The following is a 21,704-nucleotide window of genomic DNA, read 5'->3' on the forward strand; positions in this document are numbered from 1 at the left end:
TTGACGCATGACTGCCCAGAAATATCAGATTACTCACTCACCCCGTCACCACAACGGCCCCCACGCGGCACGCGCTCACCCCGTCCCCACAACGGCCCCCACGCGGCACGCGCTCACCCCGTCCCCACAACGGCCCCCACGCGGCACGCGCTCACCCCGTCCCCACAACGGCCCCCACGCGGCACGCGCTCACCCCGTCCCCACAACGGCCCCCACGCGGCACGCGCTCACCCCGTCCCCACAACGGCCCCCACGCGGCACGCGCTCACCCCGTCCCCACAACGGCCCCCACGCGGCACGCGCTCACCCCGTCCCCACAATGGCCCCCACGCGGCACGCGCTCACCCCGTCACCACAATGGCCCCCACACAGCACGTACTCACCCGCTTCTGCCGTAGGTTGCCCACAACACAGTGCTCTAGTTGTTTCTGAACCGCCTGCCACTTGAACCTGTGCCTTTTTCATGGCGGGGGCTGTAGATTCTGACCCAGCCCTGGGACCCCAGTGCCTGGGCCTGAGCTTGGCACACCTGGAGTGCTCAGGAAACGCTCGACAAACAAGCACACTTGCCAGCAGGGTGGCAGTACTCTCAGTGTGAAAATCCTGAGACATGAGGAGCCTTTCTCCTCAGACAGTTGGGGACTGAGGCATTCCAAAGGTGCTGTGGACTGAACAGTGTCTCCCGCCCAAGTTCCAATGCTGAAGCCCTAAACCCCCACCCACCATGTGATGGTATGAGGTGGGGCCTTTGGGAGGTAATTAGGGTCAAATGAGGTCAGGAGGGTGGGGCCCTCGTGACGAGATTCATGCCCTTATGGGAAAAGACACCAGGTGCTTACAAGCCAGGAAGAGGGCCCTCACCAGGAACTGAATCTGCCAATGCCTTGATCTTGGACTTCCCAGCCTCCAGAACCATGAGAAATAAATGTGTATTGGCTAAGCCCCCCAGTCTGTGGTATTTTATTATGGTAGCCTGAGTTGACTAAGACAAAGGCCAATCATAGACGCAGATGGTTCTTAGCAAGAGCCAGCTCCGAGCCCCATCAGGTAACACCAGGCAGGGCAGCTGTGCCCTTTGACCCAGGTAGAGCTGGCAGCTATGTCCCCTGAGACTTGATTACCTCTTTCCACCTGAACCACTACCTCTTCAATTTCTTGAACTAGAACTTTATCTCTTAGCCTCCTGTCTGTCTTTATGCCTTGAGCACCTCTTCTGCACCGCCAGCATCCATGCACAGTGCCCTTATGGGGGAGACACGTGTCCCCACGGCATCATCCTATCCCCAGAGATGGCATGGCTACTGCCCAAGAACCCCACCAAGCCCCACATCAGCCCTTCCACTCAGTCCAAGGGCCTTCTAGCAGCACACTGCAGAGTGCAGGCCCAGAGTACTCACAGCCCCCTCCATCCACACTCTGGGGGAGCTAAGATGTAACCCCGAAAACCAGCACAGCCCCCGTAGCAGTCTCTGGGAATGGAGCCCCAAGGCCTCGTATCACCCACTTTCAACATGAGCAGACAAAGCTGACTTGAGCCCTCATCTGTCTTCTACAGATCCTCCCTGCCAACCCCCATTCCTGGGCTATCCGGCACACCTCAGGGCCCCCAAATTCCCTGGGCAGTTTCACTGGTGTTTAACCCTGCAGCAAAGCATTTAAAGGTTAGCCTTGGGCCAGCTGCCTTACTCCACGTTAGCAGGACTCCTCCTCTTTGGGCCACTGCCCTCGTTTTTAAAACACATATTGTAACACACAGCCACAGCTTCAAACGCTGCTAAATGCTCTGAATACCCTGCCAACATGACAAGCCAACCCTGAGCCCACCTCCAGAGTCCTGGGCAGGGCCTGGCATGGAGAGAGCAGCTCTGGAGAACAATAAATGGTTCTCTTTCGCCCACTCTTCCAGGAAGCGCCCTGAACCGGAGCCGTTCCTATACCACATGACCAGACCGCTCATGTGGACACAGAAGCGCTCACCCAAAGGAGGCCCCATGTGGCACTCGTGGAGACACCTGCACCTTGGATGCTGGGAAGCCCACGCAGGTGGGCAGCCAGGCCTCTCTGCTCTGCAGAGTAGGCTCAGAGTGTGGCGAGCCGCCACAGCCGCAGAAACAAGAGAACACCAGGAGCCACATGGAGCACAGGGGCTGATGGGACAATGGCTGGAGATTCATTCCCTACTCCAGACCTGGCCCTGAACTCAGTCAGCTCAATTCCAAATCTCCACATTTAGCAAAAGCTTCCTGCCAGCCTGCCTGGAGCCCCTTGAGGTCTTCAGGGGCCACTAACAGGAGGCTGGCACACACCAGGCACTAATATCTGTGTCACGTGAACAAGTCAAAGGACAGGGAGACACACAATCATGCTCCCATTATATGAAAAGTGCCAAGCTTCAGACAAGACAAGAAAGCAGGTCATTCTGCCCAGAGGCTTTCTTGGAAGGTGGGGCGCATCATCAGACTCAGAAATTGATGGACTCGGCGGAACCACAAGGTCCACCAGAAAAGCAGTGCCACCTGCCCTGTGGCTGCAAGCACTGGTGATGGCTCCCAGAGAGGCCCAGACCTGAGCTGGGGCCAAAAGGAAATGCGCAGACCTGAAACTCTCTCTCCCCAGTGTCCCCAACTCCCGGGATTCAGGGCAGACAGCAGCCCTCCGTCCTCGCCCAGAAACACCTGATTGTTCTACACCCTCCAGGGACTGCTGCTGCAAGCATCTCTCCAGTTCCAGCCTGGAGGATGTCCTTGAGAATGACCCCAGGGGTGCAAATGAAAAGCTGGTATGGCCAAGGTGCCAGTGTGGTAGAGCCTCACACTGGCCAGCTGCTCCGAGGCAGGCCACAGTATTCCAGGGACAGCTGACTCCACCTATCACCTGCAGAACTGGGCCCACTCTCCCAAGAAAAAGAACAGGAGCTTCAGCTTTGCAGCTCCCACTGGCCCTCACCACTAGGGACAAGTGTCCCTGTCAACCTCCGATCTCCCACGTTAACCTTACAGCCATCCGCACCAAGCCAGATCTCCACCACGTATGGTCAATCAAGCGTGGCAGTGGACCAGCTAAAAACATATTTTTGCCTCTAAGTGTCTGTGGTCTTTCCTCTGGGCGATGGACGCACGGCCCAGATGCCCTCTCAGCGAGGGCTCGCAGCAGATGGCCTTCCGCCCTCAACCCTCCCAGGGACGGTGCGGGCTGCCCAGAGCCCCACCCCAGGCCGGACCCCCCTGGCGACTCTGGTCGAGCAGAGCAGGCAGGCCCGACCTCCTCACCCGACTGGGGGCAGCTCTGAAGGGCCACGCTTGCTCTGCAGCAGGGGCTGTCATGGGGCCTTCGTCAGAGCTCCCCCTCTCCCTCTGCCTGCTCCTGCTTCCTTCACCACCCTCCACAGGTATCCGTCCCAAGGATACCCTTTAATAACTACACCGCACGCCAAATTCCCCACTCCCGGGAACCCAGCCCGTGGCACTGAGTCCCCAAGACACGTTAATACACTGTTCTAGTACTGACTGATCCTCGTGAGTAACATTCTCGCATGAGCCAAAGCCAAAGCCACAGCCCCAGATGACAGTCCTGGCTGTAGCAATCTCGCTGAACTCGGACAACTGACTTTTCTCAAAGTCCCCAAGGGGAGTTTCAGCTAGAAGGGACTCTCACGAGTGCCTCCCAGGCCCACGACAGCCACGGACTCCGCCTGGCTCCACCTGACCACCAGAAATCCCCAGAATGAAGGCTGCTGCCACATGCTGAAGGAGCGCTCTAGGTGCGGACCAATCACCAGCCATCAGAGCGTTCCTTATTACACTATTACACTCTTGTTACAGCTTCCCCTCTCAGGTCAGGCCCACCCTTCCTCTCCACCTACCCTCCACCGTGAGCCCAAACTACTCACCACTCCGTCAGCCCGGCCCACACTGGCCCGGCCACCCCCGAGGCAGATGGAGAGAGCAGGCCACGTGAGGGGCGTGTTACACTGAGCCTTGCTGCACAAACCCCCGTCAACTGCGAGTGCTCTGGGCCCGGAAACCTAATAATCCCCAGTGTCTCTGAGAGAATGCAAACAGGTGGCCTCTCGAGGAGGTTTTGCACCTCTCCTTGATAAGCCTCACAAAATCAAAGGACCTCAGCTGGGTCCTGTAAACCCAGCCAAAGACATCTCCTGTCCTAGGAGCTGGGGCAAAGTCCAGCTTTATGGGCCTCAGTGGGCTCCCCGGGGCCGCGTCAGGGCCTCGAGTCACTTGAGAGCTCTCAGGGAATCCTTGAGCAGGAGGAGGTGTGGTGGAGCCCCTGTGCCTCCCTGAATTCTCCTTTCTGTGGACTCACACTTCTGTTCTGCTCCCTCGGTTTCTGCTTGCTGGGTTTGTTCCCCAAGTGCCTGCCCTACCCCAAAATGGGGGTCTGGCTGTCTTGCTGCAATAAAGCTGCGACCTGGGCAAGTTTTTGAACCTCTGAGTCTCAGTTCTTGAGCTGTAAAATGAACCACCCACCTGGCAGGCTTAGCAAAAGTCAAACAAGAATTGTCCCTATAAAGTACCCAACAAAGGGCCTGGCCCCAAGTGCTCAGCAGACAAGTGCTGCTGTCAACCGTGACGAGGAGACGGGAAAGAAGATGGCACCGTCTATTTGCCGGCTTCCCACCTGCCCTTCCTCACCGCAACTCCCTGGCATTAGAACACCCTCCCCTCGAAGGGTCTGACTCACGCATCAAACCCCTTCCCTGGCTTGCCTGGCTCCTGGCTTCCTCTGCAGATGGAACCCTTGAGCCAGCATCCAGGAAAGAGACTCAAGTCCTATTAGGCCACCCAAGTGAGGGGCTGCAGCCCAGGCCACAGCCCCAGACGTCACAGAGTAAACCTTCCTGTGTTGTAACAAACTAAATACAGTCTAACGCTCTCCCTGACACAGAAGGTATTTTGCCAAAATGTCAAAAACGATTCTGACTCCAGCTTTAACCTATCACCCATCAGGCTGGGAAAGCCAGAGCTCAGCCACGATCCAGGGGCAGAGGGAGAACAGGGAAGAGTACACCACTGACGTCTCCCTGAACCTGGCGCCTCCTGGTCCCACCCCTTCCCAAACTCAGCCGTGCTTTGCTCCTGAGAAGGCCCAACACGGGGCGTTCATAAACGCTAGGTCTCCCACCATCAGATCTGTTCCTGGACATGCAGATGCCAGCCACCCCCACCGTGTCCACCTAACACAACGTGAAAACAGACAGTTCTAACAAAATCACTTAACCCTCTGTGCTCCCTAGCTCCTTATACTTAAAAAATGTAAACACGTGTCATAAAGTAAAGAGGGCTCCTTCAAGGCAGAAACTGTTTGATCTTTCGTAGTCCTCATGACCCTAGGAAACTGCCTTTGCACTCAATAGCTATAAATCTGTTCATTGAATACATGCAAAAGTTCCACACAAACACTCGCAGTCACACACACACATCACGTAACCCTTCTCCAAAGACTACCGCTCTAGGACACCCTGTTATTAGTTCTGGGACAAGAACCAATTTTGCACAAGGCTGTCCTCAGGCTGTGAATAAATAAAAGAGAGAAGGATCCTAAGACATTACCGAACTCCACTCTCTCCCTTTACAGGTCAGACACTCTGGTGCTGAGGAGTCCAGAACGGAAGAACCTCCCCAACTCCCCACCCCCCTCACACACACACACCAGCCGGATAATGACAGCACTGAGACCAGAGTCGGCAGTCTGCTGGTTCCTAGTACCTTACTCCTTCTCCTAGCGTTCTGGCAGCCCCTACACAGAATATCCCAAGTGTATAAGACACACCAGTTTTAATACCGTCTTCTTGCCATCAGCATTCCCATAGTGTGTGCACAGTACAAAGTTCTTCGGTTGTATGTGACAGCAATTATATTTCAAAATATTTTCAAACAGGTACTTCTATTCAGCAACAGGCTGCTCCGTATCCCGGAAGAGCCTCCAGCCAGACTTCATTTTGTTATGGGATAGAAAAACAGCTCACATGGAGGGTCATTACCTTTGACAAGCAGCCTGTCTCTCACAGAAACCCGCCGAGTGGAGTCGGAGGCTGCGGCTGGCGCCCGGGACCCTCTGAGACCGTCATCCCGCTTCAGTTTGCTTGCCAGCGTCAGCATCCCTGCTACCTTTATCCTGAAAGGCCAACAGCAGGTGAAGACAGTGACTGGACACTGAAGACAATGATGTAAGGTGGTTTTTAATATTTTCCCCATAATTTAGTTATAGAAAAGTTTAGCATGTAAGATACGTTAATAACACTGCATTCCTTCATAACGAATTTGGATAATCTCTATGCCTCTCTAAATCTAATGTTTTAAAGTATGAATGAAAATTTAACAAGGGAGAGCCAAGCATTTAACACTCACTGGGCGCCAGGCCCCGGGATGTAGCAGTGGCAATGCTCCTGGGCGCTCATGGTCTAGGGCAACCTCCGCTGACGGGCTCACATAGGCCCACCACTGCCCACTGGTAAGTCTGCCCATCCCTGCTGTGTGGACCATGCACCTGAGGGTGTGGACCCAGAGCCTGGCCCATCACAGACTTAAGAGAGTGTCCATCCACCTCTGGTGAGGAGGGAGCACCGCAATGCTTTCTTTCCTCCTTCCTTTAATAAAGGTGTGGCTAGAACCTTAATAAGCATCTTCACATTTATGTTGTATTGTATTTACATTGTTAGGCAACAGCAACATAATTAAGTTATAATTAATGCCCCAAACTAGATTCTTTTCACTTGGCTACTTCCAACCCACCTATGTTTCCGGTTCCCTCACTGACAGCTCACTGGGAAGGATATAAAGACCAAAAATAGGTGATGCACCTGACTGCTTCGGAGAAAGGACTAAAGATGTCAGCAACGTTTACAAACAGAACTGTCCTCTAGAATCTGCCTTCTGTTTCTAATATAAACCGCCATTCATCTGACAGGCCTCCTAACTCTTCTTGCTTGCTTTACCAGTTGGAGAGAAATTCTGGAACTTTTTTTTTTCTTTAATTTTTAAATTTTATTTATTTTTATTTTTGGCTGTTGGGTCTTCATTGCTGCACGTGGGCTTTCTCCAGTTGCGGCGAGCGGGGGCTACTCTTCATTGTGGTGCGCGGGCTTCTCATCATGGTGGCTTCTCTTGTTCTGGAGCATGGGCTCTAGGTGCACGGGCTTCAGTAGTTGTGGCACGTGGGCTCAGTAGTTGTGGCTCGCGGGCTCTAGAGCGCAGGCTCAGTAGTTGTGGCGCACGGGCTTAGGTGCTCCGTGGCATGTGGGATCTTCCCGGACCAGGGCTCGAACCCGTGTCCCCTGTATTGGCAGGAGGATTCTTAACCACTGCGCCACCAGGGAAGCCCTGGAACTTCTTTTGATTGAGGACAAAAATTGGTCACCAGCTCAATATTTTCATAATTTCCTTTGTTGCTTTAATGTGATTTCCTTTCAATACCACTCTGATCATTTTCAAAAGAAAATGATCTAAAACTTCCAGATGAAAAACATGACCTAAGCACAGAACTTTTAGTTTGAAGCCAAGATCTTGTTTTTTTGCTTGTTTTTTTGTTTTTACGAATGAGGCAATTTATTAACCCAGCATCATTTGTTCTGATGCTTCTTCTTGGCAGCTGCCACCTGTCCAGCGATTCTGTCCAGATCTCTCTGTCCCTGAGGTGTTAGTTTGCAGCCCCCATGTTGGTCCTTTTCCACCATTTTCAGCCCCTCCAGGGCTTGGAAGACCCGATGGGTCACGCTCTTGGAGCCTCTGCTGAAGTGGCTGGGCATGACACCATTTCTCTGACGCCCCCCATAAATCCTGGTCATGGAACCAACCCCAGCGCCGCCCCGGAGGTACAGGTGCCGTGCTGTGGAAGCAGCTCGTGTGTAGAACCAGTTCTCATCGTAGGGAACGAGCTCTTTATGCTTGGCCAGCTTGACAGTGTCCACCCATTCAGGGACTTTCAGCTTCCGGACTTTCTGAGGAAGGCTGCCAGAGCGCTGACGAACTCCCGCTGGTTCACGTCTTTTACAGTAAACTCCAGGCATCGTGCAGCCTCCGCACTGCCAGCCAGGGGCTGAAGCCAAGATCTTGAAAGCCAAACTATAAGAATAACTCTCCCCCATCAGTATTTTTAACCATTTTAACCCAGGTCCCTCACACAGCTTTTCACACCATCTTCTGTGTATTCCCCCACCCCACAAAGACTGTAAGATTTAATTTTCTATTATTTGTACCATGAAAACAACATATTGAATATGATCTTCTGAACTGTACCTACGCACAAACACACACACACCTAATCCCTTTAAGAGTCACTGGTCTAGGGACTTCCCTGGTGGCCCAGTGGTTAAGAATCCACCTGCCAATGCAGGGGACACGGGTTCGAGCCCTGGTCCGGGAAGATCCCACATGCCGCGGAGCAACTAAGCCCATGCGCTACAAATACTGAACCTGCGCTCTAGAGCCCATGAGCCACAACTACTGAGCCCGCGTGCCACAACTACTGAAGCCCGCGCGCCTAGAGCCCGTGCTCTGCAACAAGAGAAGTCACCGCAATGAGAAGCCCGCGCACCACAATGAAGAGTAGCCCCCGCTCGCCGCAACTAGAGAAATCCATCCCACGCACAGCAATGAAGACCCAATGCAGCCTAAATAAACAAACAAACAAACAAACAAATAAATAAATAAATATTTTTAAAAAAGAGTCACTGGTCTAAATGCTTCAAGAGATAGTTCTATTACACATAAGCGCTCACAAGCTCCTAGAATTTCAAATCTGGGATGGACTTCTCCCCTGACTCCCACTCTATTTTATGGATGTGGACTCTGGGACAACCAGGGCCCAGGAACTGGGTTGTCTGAGGCCACTCAGCTGCTAGAAGAGGTCACCACGGAACACTAGTTTCCCTCGTGTAGATGATGGGAATGTTTTTATCTTGAATGTGGTGATGGTTTCAGGGGTATATACGTACATCAAGACTGATCAAATTGCATACTTTAAGTATGTACAGTTTAGTGTACTTCAGTTATACCTCGATAAAATTGAAAAAAAATGTGAAACCAAACCATCGCTAGTTTCTTTATTCCCACCCTACCATGCTGTCTCCTCAGGTGGACCTACGGGGAGGACCATCACCGAGGGACACACATCTTCCCAGCTTCACCCAGGGCGGGGGACTAACGGTTCAGTTTACGAAGTCCCCTCACAAGGGAGGGCGGGGGGCGGGTGGGGTGGAGTCGGGAGCTCCTGTGGAGGCTCCAGCCCACAAGCTGCCAGACACAGCAGCACCACCTAGAGCCAGCCCCCCCTGCTCAGCGGCCCCCGAACGATCCTGCCAGTAATCCCTCAAGCAGATCTGGATCCCAAAGCAGTGTCTGCCCCCCCAGCAAGCCCACTGCCAGGCACCCACACCTGAACACATCAGTCTCACCACATCGACGGGGTCGCCTGTGGTGGGCCAAGACACGCGTCTATCACGAAGTCCACTTGGCTTCTATCCTCTAGCTGACCATGGTAATACAAGCACGTCAAGCAATAAAAGCACAGCGTGTGTAAAGAGAGCTCTGTAGGCGGTACCCTAGGAAAGTCATAATACAGAGCCCAACAGAAAGGGGAGCCCTAGGGCGCATGACTGGTCCGCACCCGGCTCCCTGCAGACCTGCCCTGAAGGGGCTGCTCAGAGGCTCCTGGCAAGACTCACGCATACAAAGAAAGGCTCACACCAAGACACTCTTCCGCGTGGCTGCAGTCTAAGGACTGCTCAATTCTCTCACACCCTTACCCCACACCGAAGTCCTCTCTGTGGGCAGAGTACGCCCCATACTCCGTTCCACTTAGATCACATTCCTGGTTTTCAATCTTCAACAAGTCTGTGGCCCTTAATAAAATACACTGGACACTGACTCCGCAAGACATAAAAGAAAACACTGGTGCTCTGTTCTCCGTAGAAGACAAAACTTAGTTTCCTAACGTTCTAAGAAATCTAAGTATATAATGACCATCTATTTCTCCATCATCTGTATCACGTTCACGCACCACTTTAGGGATAAACCAAAGGCCTAATTGGGGAATGCTTCATAGCTGTTAATTTAACTCTATACAAAGAGATCTGAACGAAAATAATTATTCAAGCTGTCAGGTTAGCTGAACACCTGCAGTTTGCTTCAGAATTCTCTTTTCTTTCTTCAGTATGCTTCACCCCTTGAAGACCTGATTTAAAACTAAACTTCCCCTTTACTGCAAATTACACTTTGACTACGGCAGCATTTTCGGTAACAGCACCCTCAGTCTCTAAATTCCACAAGTTGTAATTGGCCCATTTAAGTTCTTCCTCTGGGTGGGACTTGCTTGCAGGCTGTTCAAAGAAGATTCTGATGTGCCATATTTACTAGGCTCGTCATCGAGCAGTACTGACTCAGTGTTCCTGCCTGTAGTGGCAAAATCAGGCCCCGTCACCCGTGCAGGGGCCAGTCAGCTCACGGGGTGAGGAACTCCTCATTTACAATTCTTCCTGCCCTGGACAAGTCCCAATCTAAGTGTAAAAGATGGAACTGCAGGTCACTAGGGGACAACCAACTTCTCCAGCCAAAGAGGCCCAGATCAGGACACAGAAGAGTCCACACCCCACCCTTCTCCTTTAGAATGCCAGGGCCCAAGGAACCTCCCACCTGGCTCCATGGCTGGCTGGCCGATGACCTTTGGAGCCCAACCCTTTTATTTGAGCAGTAAACCTGCCTCCTCCTGCACTGCCTACTACCTGAGCAGCAGGTATGTCCAGTCCTGCACCCCTCAGCCTGGTGATGATTTCTGTCTTTGAACATCTCCCCCACCCGTGCCCTCCCCCTGCCTTCATCTCCTTACGCAGCCAGGAATCCTCTGCACAAGGTAGGTGGGCCTCCTCCTTGTTCCTCAACAACACCCCGCTCATTTCTGGAAGCTTCTGCTCACTCTGACATCCAGGTCTGGAATGCCCTCCCTCCCTTCACCACCTAATCCTGCTGCTTCCTTACGATAACAGATGACTATCCAGATTCCTACCTCTCCTCCAAGAAGCCTTCTCCGGCCACTCCAATCCATCCTGACCCCACTCCGGCGCTGGAGGGAAGGCAGAGGGGCGGACCCGATCCCCTCGTGGGACGGATGAGGGAACTGAGACCCGGGGAGGGGAGGGCCACACCCAAGATTACACACCAGACTTGGCCGTACGGATCGGTCCAAGATGTCCTCCCCGCTCCTCTGCCCCGGGAAGACCCTCCAAACCAGCCGTGGTCGTCCCCGGTTGTGGGGAAGCCGCAGGCAAGTTGGCGAGGCGGCAGCCGGGATCCTCCGCACCCTCAGCGGCCCCCTGGCCTAGCCCGATTCCCAGACGATCAGGAGTCCGGCTGCCTGAGTCCGAGTCCCGCTGCCTCCGGCCACGTCGGGCCGGTGACCTTGGGCCCACTCGGCGCTGCGTTTCCTCCCGGACAATGCGGCTCACAGCTCCCCCGCGACGGCGGGCGCGAGCGAGGCCGTGTGTGTGCCCGGCACAGGTCCGGGCTCGGGGCGCGCTGCCCCTGGAGCCCGGCCGCGGCCAGCGCCCCGGACCCAGCCCCGCGTCCCCCGGCCCACGCCCCGCAGCGTCCGCCCGCCTTCCGGCCCCCGACGCCCAGCCGTGAGGACCCGCACGGCCTGTAGCGGCCCCGGCGCCGCCCGCCCTCCGGCCCGCCCGCCGGGTGCAGCGGCGCCGCGGGAGCCGAGCCACCCTCCAGCCCCTCGCCCGCCGCAGGGCCCCGCGCTCCTCACCTGGGCACCCCGAGACAGGCGAGGCGGGCCCGGCGCCCAACACCATGCCCGGCCGGCCGGCGGCGGCGAAACGCAGCCCCTCACAGCCGCACCGGCTCCGGGCGGCGAGACCGGAAGTGGCGGGGCGGGGACTCGGCCGCTCTCGCCCGCTGCGGCCGAGACTGCAGAGGGCGCTTTAAAAAAAAAATTCAAAGCCCCGAAGAACTTTATTTGGAGCCTGACAGGCGAACAGCAGAGTGCGCCAGCCGGGGCTGGGCTCGGCGGCCGGCCTCTCGGGCCTCTCTCATTGGCTGCGGGCGTGGCCTGGGGCGGGCACGGATCTAGCGGCCTGCGCTGATTGGCCAGCGGCGACCGGGGGCGAGGTCTCCCAGTCAGTTTCCGAGCCTGCGCGCCGAAGGGCCGGGGGTTCTGCGCGGTGTCCCTGCCTCCGTTCGTTTGGCCGTGTGCTAAGTCTGGGCCTGCGGCTGAGAGGATCCTCGCGCAGCGTGGCCTGCAGGGGCTGCTAGGCCGGTGCTGACTGCCTCGGTGGATGGGGCGCCCGCTGTGTGCCCATCACAGTGCTCAGGATGCAGAGGAGCGGCCGCCCCACAGCCCCCAGTGTCGGGAGTGAGCGGGGCCGTGCAGCCACCAACCCCCGGGGTGCTCCGGGGAGACTGTAGTGGAATGGATGGGCGCTTTCCTGTCTTACGGTTTTCATGCCTTGTTTTAGCTCTTACGCTTTTGCAAAGTACTTACTTTAAAAAATCTGTTTCAAATTGTTCTAATTTCTAGCTCGTTGAATACAAATTATTCTCACGTCCATTCGCGTCCTGGTGTGGTTGGTAATAGGCGCTCTGGCAGGGTCAGGCAGGGCTCCTGGAGGAGTGAGCCATCTGAGAGAGGAGGTTCACCTCGTGGAGAGGGAAAAAAGAGCCAAGGAGTTAGAATTTTATTTCCAGAAGCCCCACTGATAGGTTTTAAACGGTGGAGTGACAATATCAAGTTTCCTTTCTGAAAGAGGCTTCTGGCTCTGAGAGAGCTGGTGGGAAGGGCGCCAGGCAGAGAGGAGATCCGAGTAAGGAAGACCAGTCATGGACAAACTTCACGGTATTCCTTCTGTCTGGGAAGAGTTTCCTCCTTGTACACCTGGCTAACTCCTAAATTTTCCTAAGCTTAGACACCACTTGCTCAGAGAGGGCCCAAAGTCTGGGAGGGGCAGGTGCCCCTCTGTGACTTTGCTGAGGCCCAGTGCTTCCTCATTCCTGGTGCTCAAGACACTGTCAACGCCTGTTTCCCTAAGCTCAGCTCCTCAGGTCCTCTTTTGTGCTTCCCATCCTTCTAACACTCCTCCCCGATCCTGGCAACAGGTGGTCAAAACACATCTGCCGGATAAGTTTTGCATGAGCTTGTAGCAGCAGTCCTGGCGAGAGAAGGTAAGGCCTGAAGCAAGGCAGCAAGTTAAGGTACAGTGCGTTGGCTTGAGTATTTGTCTTGCTAAGGAACACTGTCTATAGGACAGCCTGAGCGTACATGGGCCCGTGGTGGCCCAAATCTCACCATTGTGGATAAATGAAGCTCCATTTCATGAGGCTGCCTCATGCCTTCACCTGAGCCTTATTTAGGGTTTACTAGGTTATTGATTCATGTAATCCTCACAACAACCTCATGAAACAGGTGTTTTATTATCCCCATTTTACACATGAGGAAACCGAGGCACAGACGTTAAATAGTCTGCCTGATAAGGCAGAGCTGGGATTTGCCCTCAACCAATGCTCCATGTCCATTAGGTGGCAGGAGAGGGGCAAAACTGGCCCTCCTGCTTCCTGGAGAAGCAATTTGTGTTCATCTGAGGCTCCTTCAGAACCGAACTTTCACTAACTTAAGCACAAAAGATTTAGAAGACAAGATATGCTCATAGGATCTAAGGAGGCAGCTGGGAGCCTGGCCTCTAGCTCTCAGTGGCTCCATCTGAGTCCTGGCCTCTGGGGGCTGGCCTTGTCCTCCCAGATGCCTCAATGGAGCTGGGGCCTGGCCTCAGATACATCTTTGCAATCCAGGCCACAGAGGGGGCTGCCCCTTCCCTCCCAATTTCACATTCTCCTGGAAAGAATGGCTGGGCTCAGATCATGTGCCCACCGTGTGTGTGTGTGTGTGTGTGTGTGTGTGTGTGTGTGTGTGTGCGTGTGCACCCGAACATATGAGAGGAAGGAGTAGAGGACCAATCGTGAGCCTCTAATAGGGAGGGACCTTTGTATTTTATTACAAGTTCATCACTAAAGGGATGTTGCCTAGAAGCTTGAATGATACGTAATGGCCCATCGCTGGGAACCCTGCCTCCCAGGTAATGAGCATTAAGCTACAATGCGTATGTTTAGCTCACAGGAAACATCCTGACCAGGCCCACCTGTGAATGGCTGCAGGAAGGAAGAAATGAACACATCCCTTCGGGAGGCCGACCAGAACCGGGACTTTACCCGCCTCCCCTTTTAGTATAAAAGGAGCTGAATTCTAACTTGGGTGAGATGGTTCTTCGGGACACTGGTCCACCACCTTCTCGGTTTGCTGGCTTTCTGAATAAAGTCACTATTCCTTTCCCCAACAACGTGTCTCTTGATGTATTGGCCTGTCGTGCAGTGAGCAGCACGAGCTTGGACTCGGCAACAAGCCTCCCGGAATAGTACTGGTGCCGGGGAAGAGCAGGTGGGCACAGCTCATTAGGTGTCCCTCCCACCTCCTTCACCCCTGCCCTGAGCGGCTCAACCCAGGGCTTCTGGCTGGAACAGGAAAGGGAGATGTCCCCTGACTTTTCAGACATTCCTGTCTCTGGACACAGCTGCCAGGCTGTCCCGGACTGGCCTGGGACTCACTGACCTGGGTGACATGGTACCGCCAAGCCAAGCCTCTGGGCACTCTTCAGCCTGGGGCAGCCTGCCAGCTGGTTAACATCGTCTGGTGCAAGGGCCTGGGTGCCTGCTGGCTTAGGGCAGGGCTTCCTAGGCAGGAAAAGCCTAGGGAAGCCCTAAGGGACATGCCTTCCTTAGCCATTCACTCCACTCTTCCCTCTTGCACACACTGTGGACGGAGCAGAGCTCTCCCACACCAGTGGCACCCGATCGGGGTAGACATTCCTGGCTCCGTGCTTCAGTGGAAGACTGCTCTGCCCCGCGCCGTCCTGTGGACTCGAAGCCTTTGCCAGGGCAAGACCTCAGCGATGTTCCAAACGCAGCCCCTTGCGTGGATTGGGAAACTGCACTGGCAATGCTAGGTGTGGAGTAGACATGGATGGAAGGGTCCAACTCAACCCTCGGCTGGTACCTGCTCCAACCTGTTCTGTGTTGTTCCAGGTTATTGCAGGGCATGTATCCTACCCTCCAACCAGGCCCTATTCTCCTAGGGAGTAAGGCCCAGGGCACTGAAGAGCAGGCCTGGACACACACAGGCCCATGTCCCTACAGGTTCTTCTGAAATATATGTCAGTAAGTCAAGAACTGTATGATGAGCATCTACCAAGTGCTGAGTGCTGGAAGGGGACAGAATGTATAAAGCGCACACCCTGGGCTTCCCTGGTGGCGCAGTGGTTGAGAATCTGCCTGCCAATGCAGGGGACACGGGTTCAAGCCCTGGTCTGGGAGGATCCCACATGCCGCAGAGCAACTGGGCCCGTGAGCCACAATTGCTGAGCCTGCGCGTCTGGAGCCTGTGCTCTGCAACAAGAGAGGCCGCGATAGTGAGAGGCCCGCGCACCGCGATGAAGAGTGGTCCCCGCTCGCCACAACTAGAGAAAGCCCTCGCACAGAAACAAAGACCCAACACAGCCATAAATAAATAAATAAATAAATTTAAAGCGCACACCCTGCCCTCCAAAACCACGAGCTCCTTGGAAAACTAGTACTGGTAAATCACGATAGAATGAAGGATAAAACTGGGACTCAAGCTTTGCTCTGCACACAGCAGATCAGCGACTCCGCAGTCCCACTTGAGTTTAGAGACTGTTGGGGGAAGGAGGGAGGGAGGACAGCTATGCCTTAGAGTCCAACTGGGGAGGCTGAATGTACAAAACCCAAGGTCCTCCTGGTGCTTTCTGTTGCTAAAAGTGGAGAGATGGTACGTTATTGTTAGGAAAAGCTTTATTGGGCCTTTTATGGTGAAATGCAGTGCCCTGGGTCTAATTTGGAGAGGAGAGGATGAAGCAAAGATGAGACTAGACAAACAGTGGCTGGCAGTGGTTGTGGGGTACCGGGGGAGGTTGTCAACCAAGACGCATCAGCATCCTTGGTCAACCAGTTCTGGGATCCTTTGTAACATGAGGGCGGGGCAAGCCCCTTATAGTTGGGCCAGATCGGGGCTTGAATGACAGTGATGATGATGATGATGGTGGAAGCAGCTATCATCCAGGCAGCAGACAATTGGATTCTAAGTAGTATAACTCTAATTACACATCTAGTATAATTAAATTTTGACTGCTCCATAACTGGCCTCCAGGGAAAGCATAATGTTTCCTTTAATTCCTTTAAAAAATAATAAATGGGCTGTGACAGCTTTCCTGAAAAGGGACTGAATCAAAGCAGTGTTTTAAATATTACAGGACTGAGATTTTCTCACTCACCCTAAAGCCACACTGGGCACATTTTAACAAGGGCTGTGCGTTGTAACTGGAATGGAGACATCGTACAATCAGCTCCCCGTGGTCCCTGCTGCCCCTTCCTGCAGACTGCACTTCTGTGATTCTTCCCCCTTCAGGTCACCCCATCAGATCAGGACCCCACGTGGAAAAGCCCTGGGAACATTACACAAGAGAGAAGCTGCCTTCCTCTGAGACTTTTGCTTCTACTTTCTCAGGAAAATATATTAAAATCATCTGCCTTTGTCACACTCTCTCCTGATTTGCATTGCATATTCTTTTGTATTAGTCACTGACAGAAGTCTGTTCATGTTTTCAGGTATTTTTATGCTGCTGATGAAAAGTTTTTAGTTTAGTTCTGGTAGGGGACATAAATAGTAGGGATGTGTGTGTGTGTGTGTGTGTGTGTGTGTGTGTGTGTGTGTCTGTGTGTCTGTGTGACCATACATGCTAAGCTGAATAATAGCCCCCTGAAGGCGTCCTTGAACTAATTACTAGAACCTGTGAATATGTTACTTTACATGGTAAGTTATGATTAAGTTAAGGATTTTGAGATGGGGAGTGCTACATATGGAATGTTTATGTCCCCCCCAAATTCATATGTTGAAATCCTAGCCCCCAAGGTGATGATATTAGGAGGTGAGGACTTCGGGAGGTGATTAGGTCATGAGGGTGGAGCCCTCATGAATGGGATTAGTGACCTTATAAAAAAAAGTCAGAGAGTTCCCTTGTCCCTTCTGCCATGTGGGGACACAGAGAGAAGGCGGCCATCTATGAATCAGAAAGTGGAACCTCCCCCGTTACCATATCTGCCAACACCTTGATCTTGGACTTCCAGCCTCCGGAACCATGAGAAGTAAATTTCTGTTGTTTATAACCACCCAGTTTGTGGTATTTTGTTCTAGTAGCCTAAATGGACTAAAATGGGGATTATCCAGGTGGGCCCAGCATAACCAAAAGGTCCTTACAGGAGAGAGTCAGGACATAAGAGTCACTAGTAGAGGATGTGACAATGGAAGCAGAGGTGGGGGTGATTGGAGGAAGGGGCCTGAGCCACGGAGTACAAGTGGCCTCTAGAAGCTGAAAAGGGCAAGAACATGTCTCCCCTGAATCCTCTGGAAGGAACAGGGCCCTGTAGACCCCCTGATTTTGGATTTCTGAGTTACAGGACCACAAGAGAATAAATACGTGTTTTAAACCACTGTTGGTTACAGTACCCATAGGAAGCTCATGCACAGTATCTCCAGGAATCGTGCCAAGAATGGTGGTTGGTGGCTTCAAGGGCAGCCTGGGATCTGGGTATTAAGGACACTCCCTGGAGGACCAGGCAGGAGCCATCAGCCCAGGGCTCATCATGACACATTCATAGGGATTCAGGATGCTCAGACCACTCTTGCCGTGAGGTGCTGCTGCCTGGGTTTTATATTTTGTGTAATACCTATAGTTTTTGTTGCTCTAATTATCTGACATTGTCCGTTTTGGGTGAGTGCTATGGGAAGAATGCCACAAAACCTGTTTTCCCTTAAAAAAAAAAAACCCTATGGTTGAAAATGTATATCCACAAGAGTTTATGTAAACACTCGAGGGAAGAAGGCAGGAACAGGATCAAGAGCAACCATCCCGTGTTCTGAGCATCTGTAACAGTCCAAGATGACATCCATTGGTCTGCATCTTGGGCTGCAACCCCTGGGACCACACTGGGGTCACCCAAGGCAGTCACCTGGCACATCAAGGCAGTCCCACCTCCAGGGAGAGCCCCTCCCCCTGCAGCCACAGCTCCATCTCACTGGAGACGGGGGTGAAGAACCAACATTCCAGTAACTCCTTTCTAAACCCTCATGACTGACGTCTGACTCCAGAACTCTGGTGATGGCCACGCTGTGGCTCCTGTTTGTGAAGATGAGGAGCCACCGTTCAGAGTGGACCTGGGCGACTGCTTGCTCTGCTGGTATCAGGTGACCCAGCACAAACCTTTAAGAGGGCAATAAAAGTCCTAAAAGCCTTCAGATCTTTTGACCCAGTAATTCTATTGTAGGCATTGGCCTAACGGAGTAATCCAAAAGCAGAAAAAGCCCTGGCACAAAAATATCCATTGTTATAGAACTTGGAAGCAACCTCAAGCTCAGTAGTATTAAGGGAAGGTTAACTAAATTACCATTCATTTACTTACAAGAATATTACACAGTGATTAAACTTGATTGTTATGCAGATTATGTAGAAGCATGAACATACTTACTAAACTAAATGAAACAATCAACATTCAAATTGTATACATTCAATGACCGCAATTCTGGAAAACAAATATATGGTCAGAGACTAGAAGTAAATTAACAAAAATGAATATAATTTTTGTGTCAGAATGGTAGCATTTTGAGTGAATTTTCCTCATTTTTTCTTCAAACTTTATTTTATTTTGTCTTCATAACAGTACAAAGGTCTCTTTTAACATGACTGACCCTTACCTTGGAGCACAGGTCTTGCGTCACATAAGTGATTTTAATGCTGCTACTCACTAGAGGAATAAATACGGAGCAGCATACGGCTTCCTTGAACACACTGTTTAAAAAACAGGCAATCCAAACCAGGCTTCCAAAGCCTTTCTAAATTTCAAGAAGACAGATAAAATTGTTTTGAAATAAATGGTGACTATCCACGTGGCAGTAGAAATGCCCCTCCACGTGCTATATGTACAGTACATGCAAGTCCAATGAAATTCTAAACATACGTTTTCTACAAGAAAATACAGTCTGCCTCATGGCAGTCCCCAAACACGTGCTGCAGGCAAAAGGGGACACTACCTCCATCTGAGAGGCCAGGAGAAAGACCCAGAGAGCACTGGGGCAGGTTACAATGAAGAGAGATGATGGAGAGGGCACAGTCAGTAGGATGAAGAAAGACTCAAAGATATCCACCCTCACCATCGTTATTACCTAATATTATTCTGGAAGTTCTGGCTACCTCTATAAGGCATGTGCCAGAAACAGAAGATAGTTAATAGAAAGGACTAGGCAATGTGACCATTACATAATGAGACAATGTGATTGGCTCCCTAAAATATCCAAGAGGCAACTGAAAACTAAAAAACTTTTAGTTTAGTAAAAAACTAAAACTGAACAAAGTGACTCGAATTAAAAAAAAAATCAGGGGCTTCCCTAGTGGCGCAGTGGTTGAGAATCTGCCTGCCAGTGCAAGGGACACGGGTTCGAGCCCTGGACCGGGAAGATCCCATATGCCACGGAGCAACTGGGCCCGTGAGCCACAATTACATGCCGCGGAGCAACTGGGCCCGTGAGCCACAATTACTGAGCCTGCGCGTCTGGAGCATGTGCTCCGCAACAAGAGAGGCCGCGATAGTGAGAGGCCCGCGCACCGCGATGAAGAGTGGCCCCCGCTTGCCACAACTAGAGAAAGCCCTCGCACAGAAACAAAGACCCAACAGAGCCATAAATAAATAAATAAATAAAAATTAAAAAAAATAAATCAATAGGTAAATTTTATGTACCAACATCAGCCGATTAGAAGTTATCAAGAAACCCTTTTCACAATGGGGGGAGGGGAAAGAAAGACATGTAAAATATTTAAATAAGCTTGATGGCAAAGAGGCATGACCTGGGTAAAGAAAATTACAAACTTTACATCTCTCAGAATGTACATGTCTGGATCAGGGAAGAGTTTGAAGACATCGTCTGCATGGAAAAGCCCACATCACGTGAAGGAACCATTGAGAACCAGCTAGCAGGGGAGAGTGGGACCTGAGCCCGGCCAGAGGCCGCATGGGATGTCAGGTGCAGAACAGGTTACTCTCACCCCATCACTGCTGTACTGTTCTCAGCAGCATCAGCCTGGAAGCCACCTAAGACTCTACCCACAGGTCCTTGAGGAAATGAGGCACTTCAGGGGGTGAGCTTGGGTAGCTACTCACAGAAGCAGCAGACAGGCACCTCCTGGCATGGAAATGTGTCCACTGTCTATCAAAAAATGGAAAAATTAGTGGCATAATTGCATGAATAGTATAATGACATTGTGTAAAAATAGTCTGTTTAGAGATAAGTTTACAAACTATTAGAAAATATTTAGAAGCATATTTTATTAGTTTGCTAGAGCTGATGAAACAAAGTACTATAAGTGGAGTGGCTTAAACAAAAGAAATTGTCTCTCAGCTCTGGAGCCTGGAAGCCCGAGACTAAGGTGTCGGTGGGGCTGGTTCCCTCCAATGTCGCGAGGGGGAATCTGTTCAGGCCTCTCTCCTTGGCTTGTGTCTTCTCCCTCTGTCCTCACATCATCTTCCCTCTGTGCGTGCCTGTGCACAAATGTCCCCTTCTTACAAGGACACCAATCATATTGGATTGGGCCCCACCCCAATGACCTCATTTTATTTTAATTAAATCTGTAAAGGCCCAATCTCTAAATAAAGTCACATTGTGAGGGTCCAAGGGTTAGGGCTCCAACATAAGTTTGGAGGGGCCACAATTCCACTCGTAACCCTTATACACCAACTGCTGACAGTTGCTCTGGGCTATGGGATGGGGTGGAGGTGGAAACCTGGCTTTTCACTTCTTAGAACCCTGCGCTGTAAATAAATTAAAAAAAAAAAAAAAAAAAAAAGACTAGCAACAAGTCAGGAAGCACTGATCAAAAGGAGCAGGTAAATCTCAGCAAGAACAGTTAGAACTTGTGGGTGTCAACTTACTCTGGTCCCATCCCCGGCTCCCCAGCCCAGCAGTAGCCGAAAAATGAGAGATACTGAAATATAAACAGACAATGGTCAGCCCGTGTATAAAAACAGAACTCTGGCCCATAGCCTGCAGCAGCGGCCCAGGTCACTAACCCCTTCTCGACAGTACACAGTGCAGGAAGCCGGCTTGCTGTAAGTCACACTTGCAGGGAATGGGATTGTTGTCTCTGGTAACAATCCAGGAAGCTAAACAATTATTTCTGTAACAATCTGCCCCAAATGGCCAGGACTGGATTAATAACTGACAGCTTCCCTAATTTTTGTCCTCACGTCCAGCCTAGGACCAACCAGAGAAAGCCAAAAATACTAATCACACGGGGCACCGCAGGCCCATGGCCCCATCAGGCACTCTGGAGCCTTCCCCGTCTCCCACTGGGAAGCTCTCCCGCTCCTCTGCCTGTCTTTGAGTCTCTGTCAAACACAAGTGATGGTGGATGACCCTCTTACTACAGCCGGCTCTGAATAGATAAGCTTTTTTTTTTTTTTAAAGAGATGTTTAAAATATAAAAACTTGCATTTATTAATAATTACACAACCTGTTCCTAAATATAACTGAGTATAATTAATACTATGAAAGGGGCATATATGTATGTGTGGGTGTTATTATCT

At 51.9% G+C, this 21,704-nt stretch overlaps 1 protein-coding gene and 1 pseudogene across 8 annotated transcripts in view; both read right to left on the bottom strand.

Moving 5' to 3' along the window:
- The window catches only part of UBE2F (ubiquitin conjugating enzyme E2 F (putative)), a 52,509-nt gene extending 39,952 nt beyond the window's left edge, over window positions 1–12,557 (bottom strand). Inside the window, exons 1-2 of one of the 7 annotated variants that reach the window (XM_082396079.1) lie at window positions 11,761–12,555; window positions 5,999–6,132 (exon numbers count right to left, since the gene is read on the bottom strand). In XM_082396079.1, the coding sequence (XP_082252205.1) occupies window positions 5,999–6,116 (118 nt within the window). In that variant the 5' untranslated portion in view covers window positions 6,117–6,132; window positions 11,761–12,555. The other 6 variants (XM_082396082.1, XM_082396084.1, XM_082396081.1 and 3 more) reach the window with 6 other exon arrangements.
- LOC309630638 (small ribosomal subunit protein eS19 pseudogene) lies at window positions 7,521–8,038 on the bottom strand (annotated as a pseudogene). The gene has a single exon. The product of its transcript is annotated as a small ribosomal subunit protein eS19 pseudogene (transcript).
- Window positions 12,558–21,704: the final 9,147 nt, after the last annotated feature.

The sequence above is a fragment of the Balaenoptera borealis genome (genome assembly GCF_965194805.1).
Source record: "Balaenoptera borealis genome assembly, chromosome: 6".
In the NCBI taxonomy this organism is placed as follows: domain Eukaryota; kingdom Metazoa; phylum Chordata; class Mammalia; order Artiodactyla; family Balaenopteridae; genus Balaenoptera; species Balaenoptera borealis.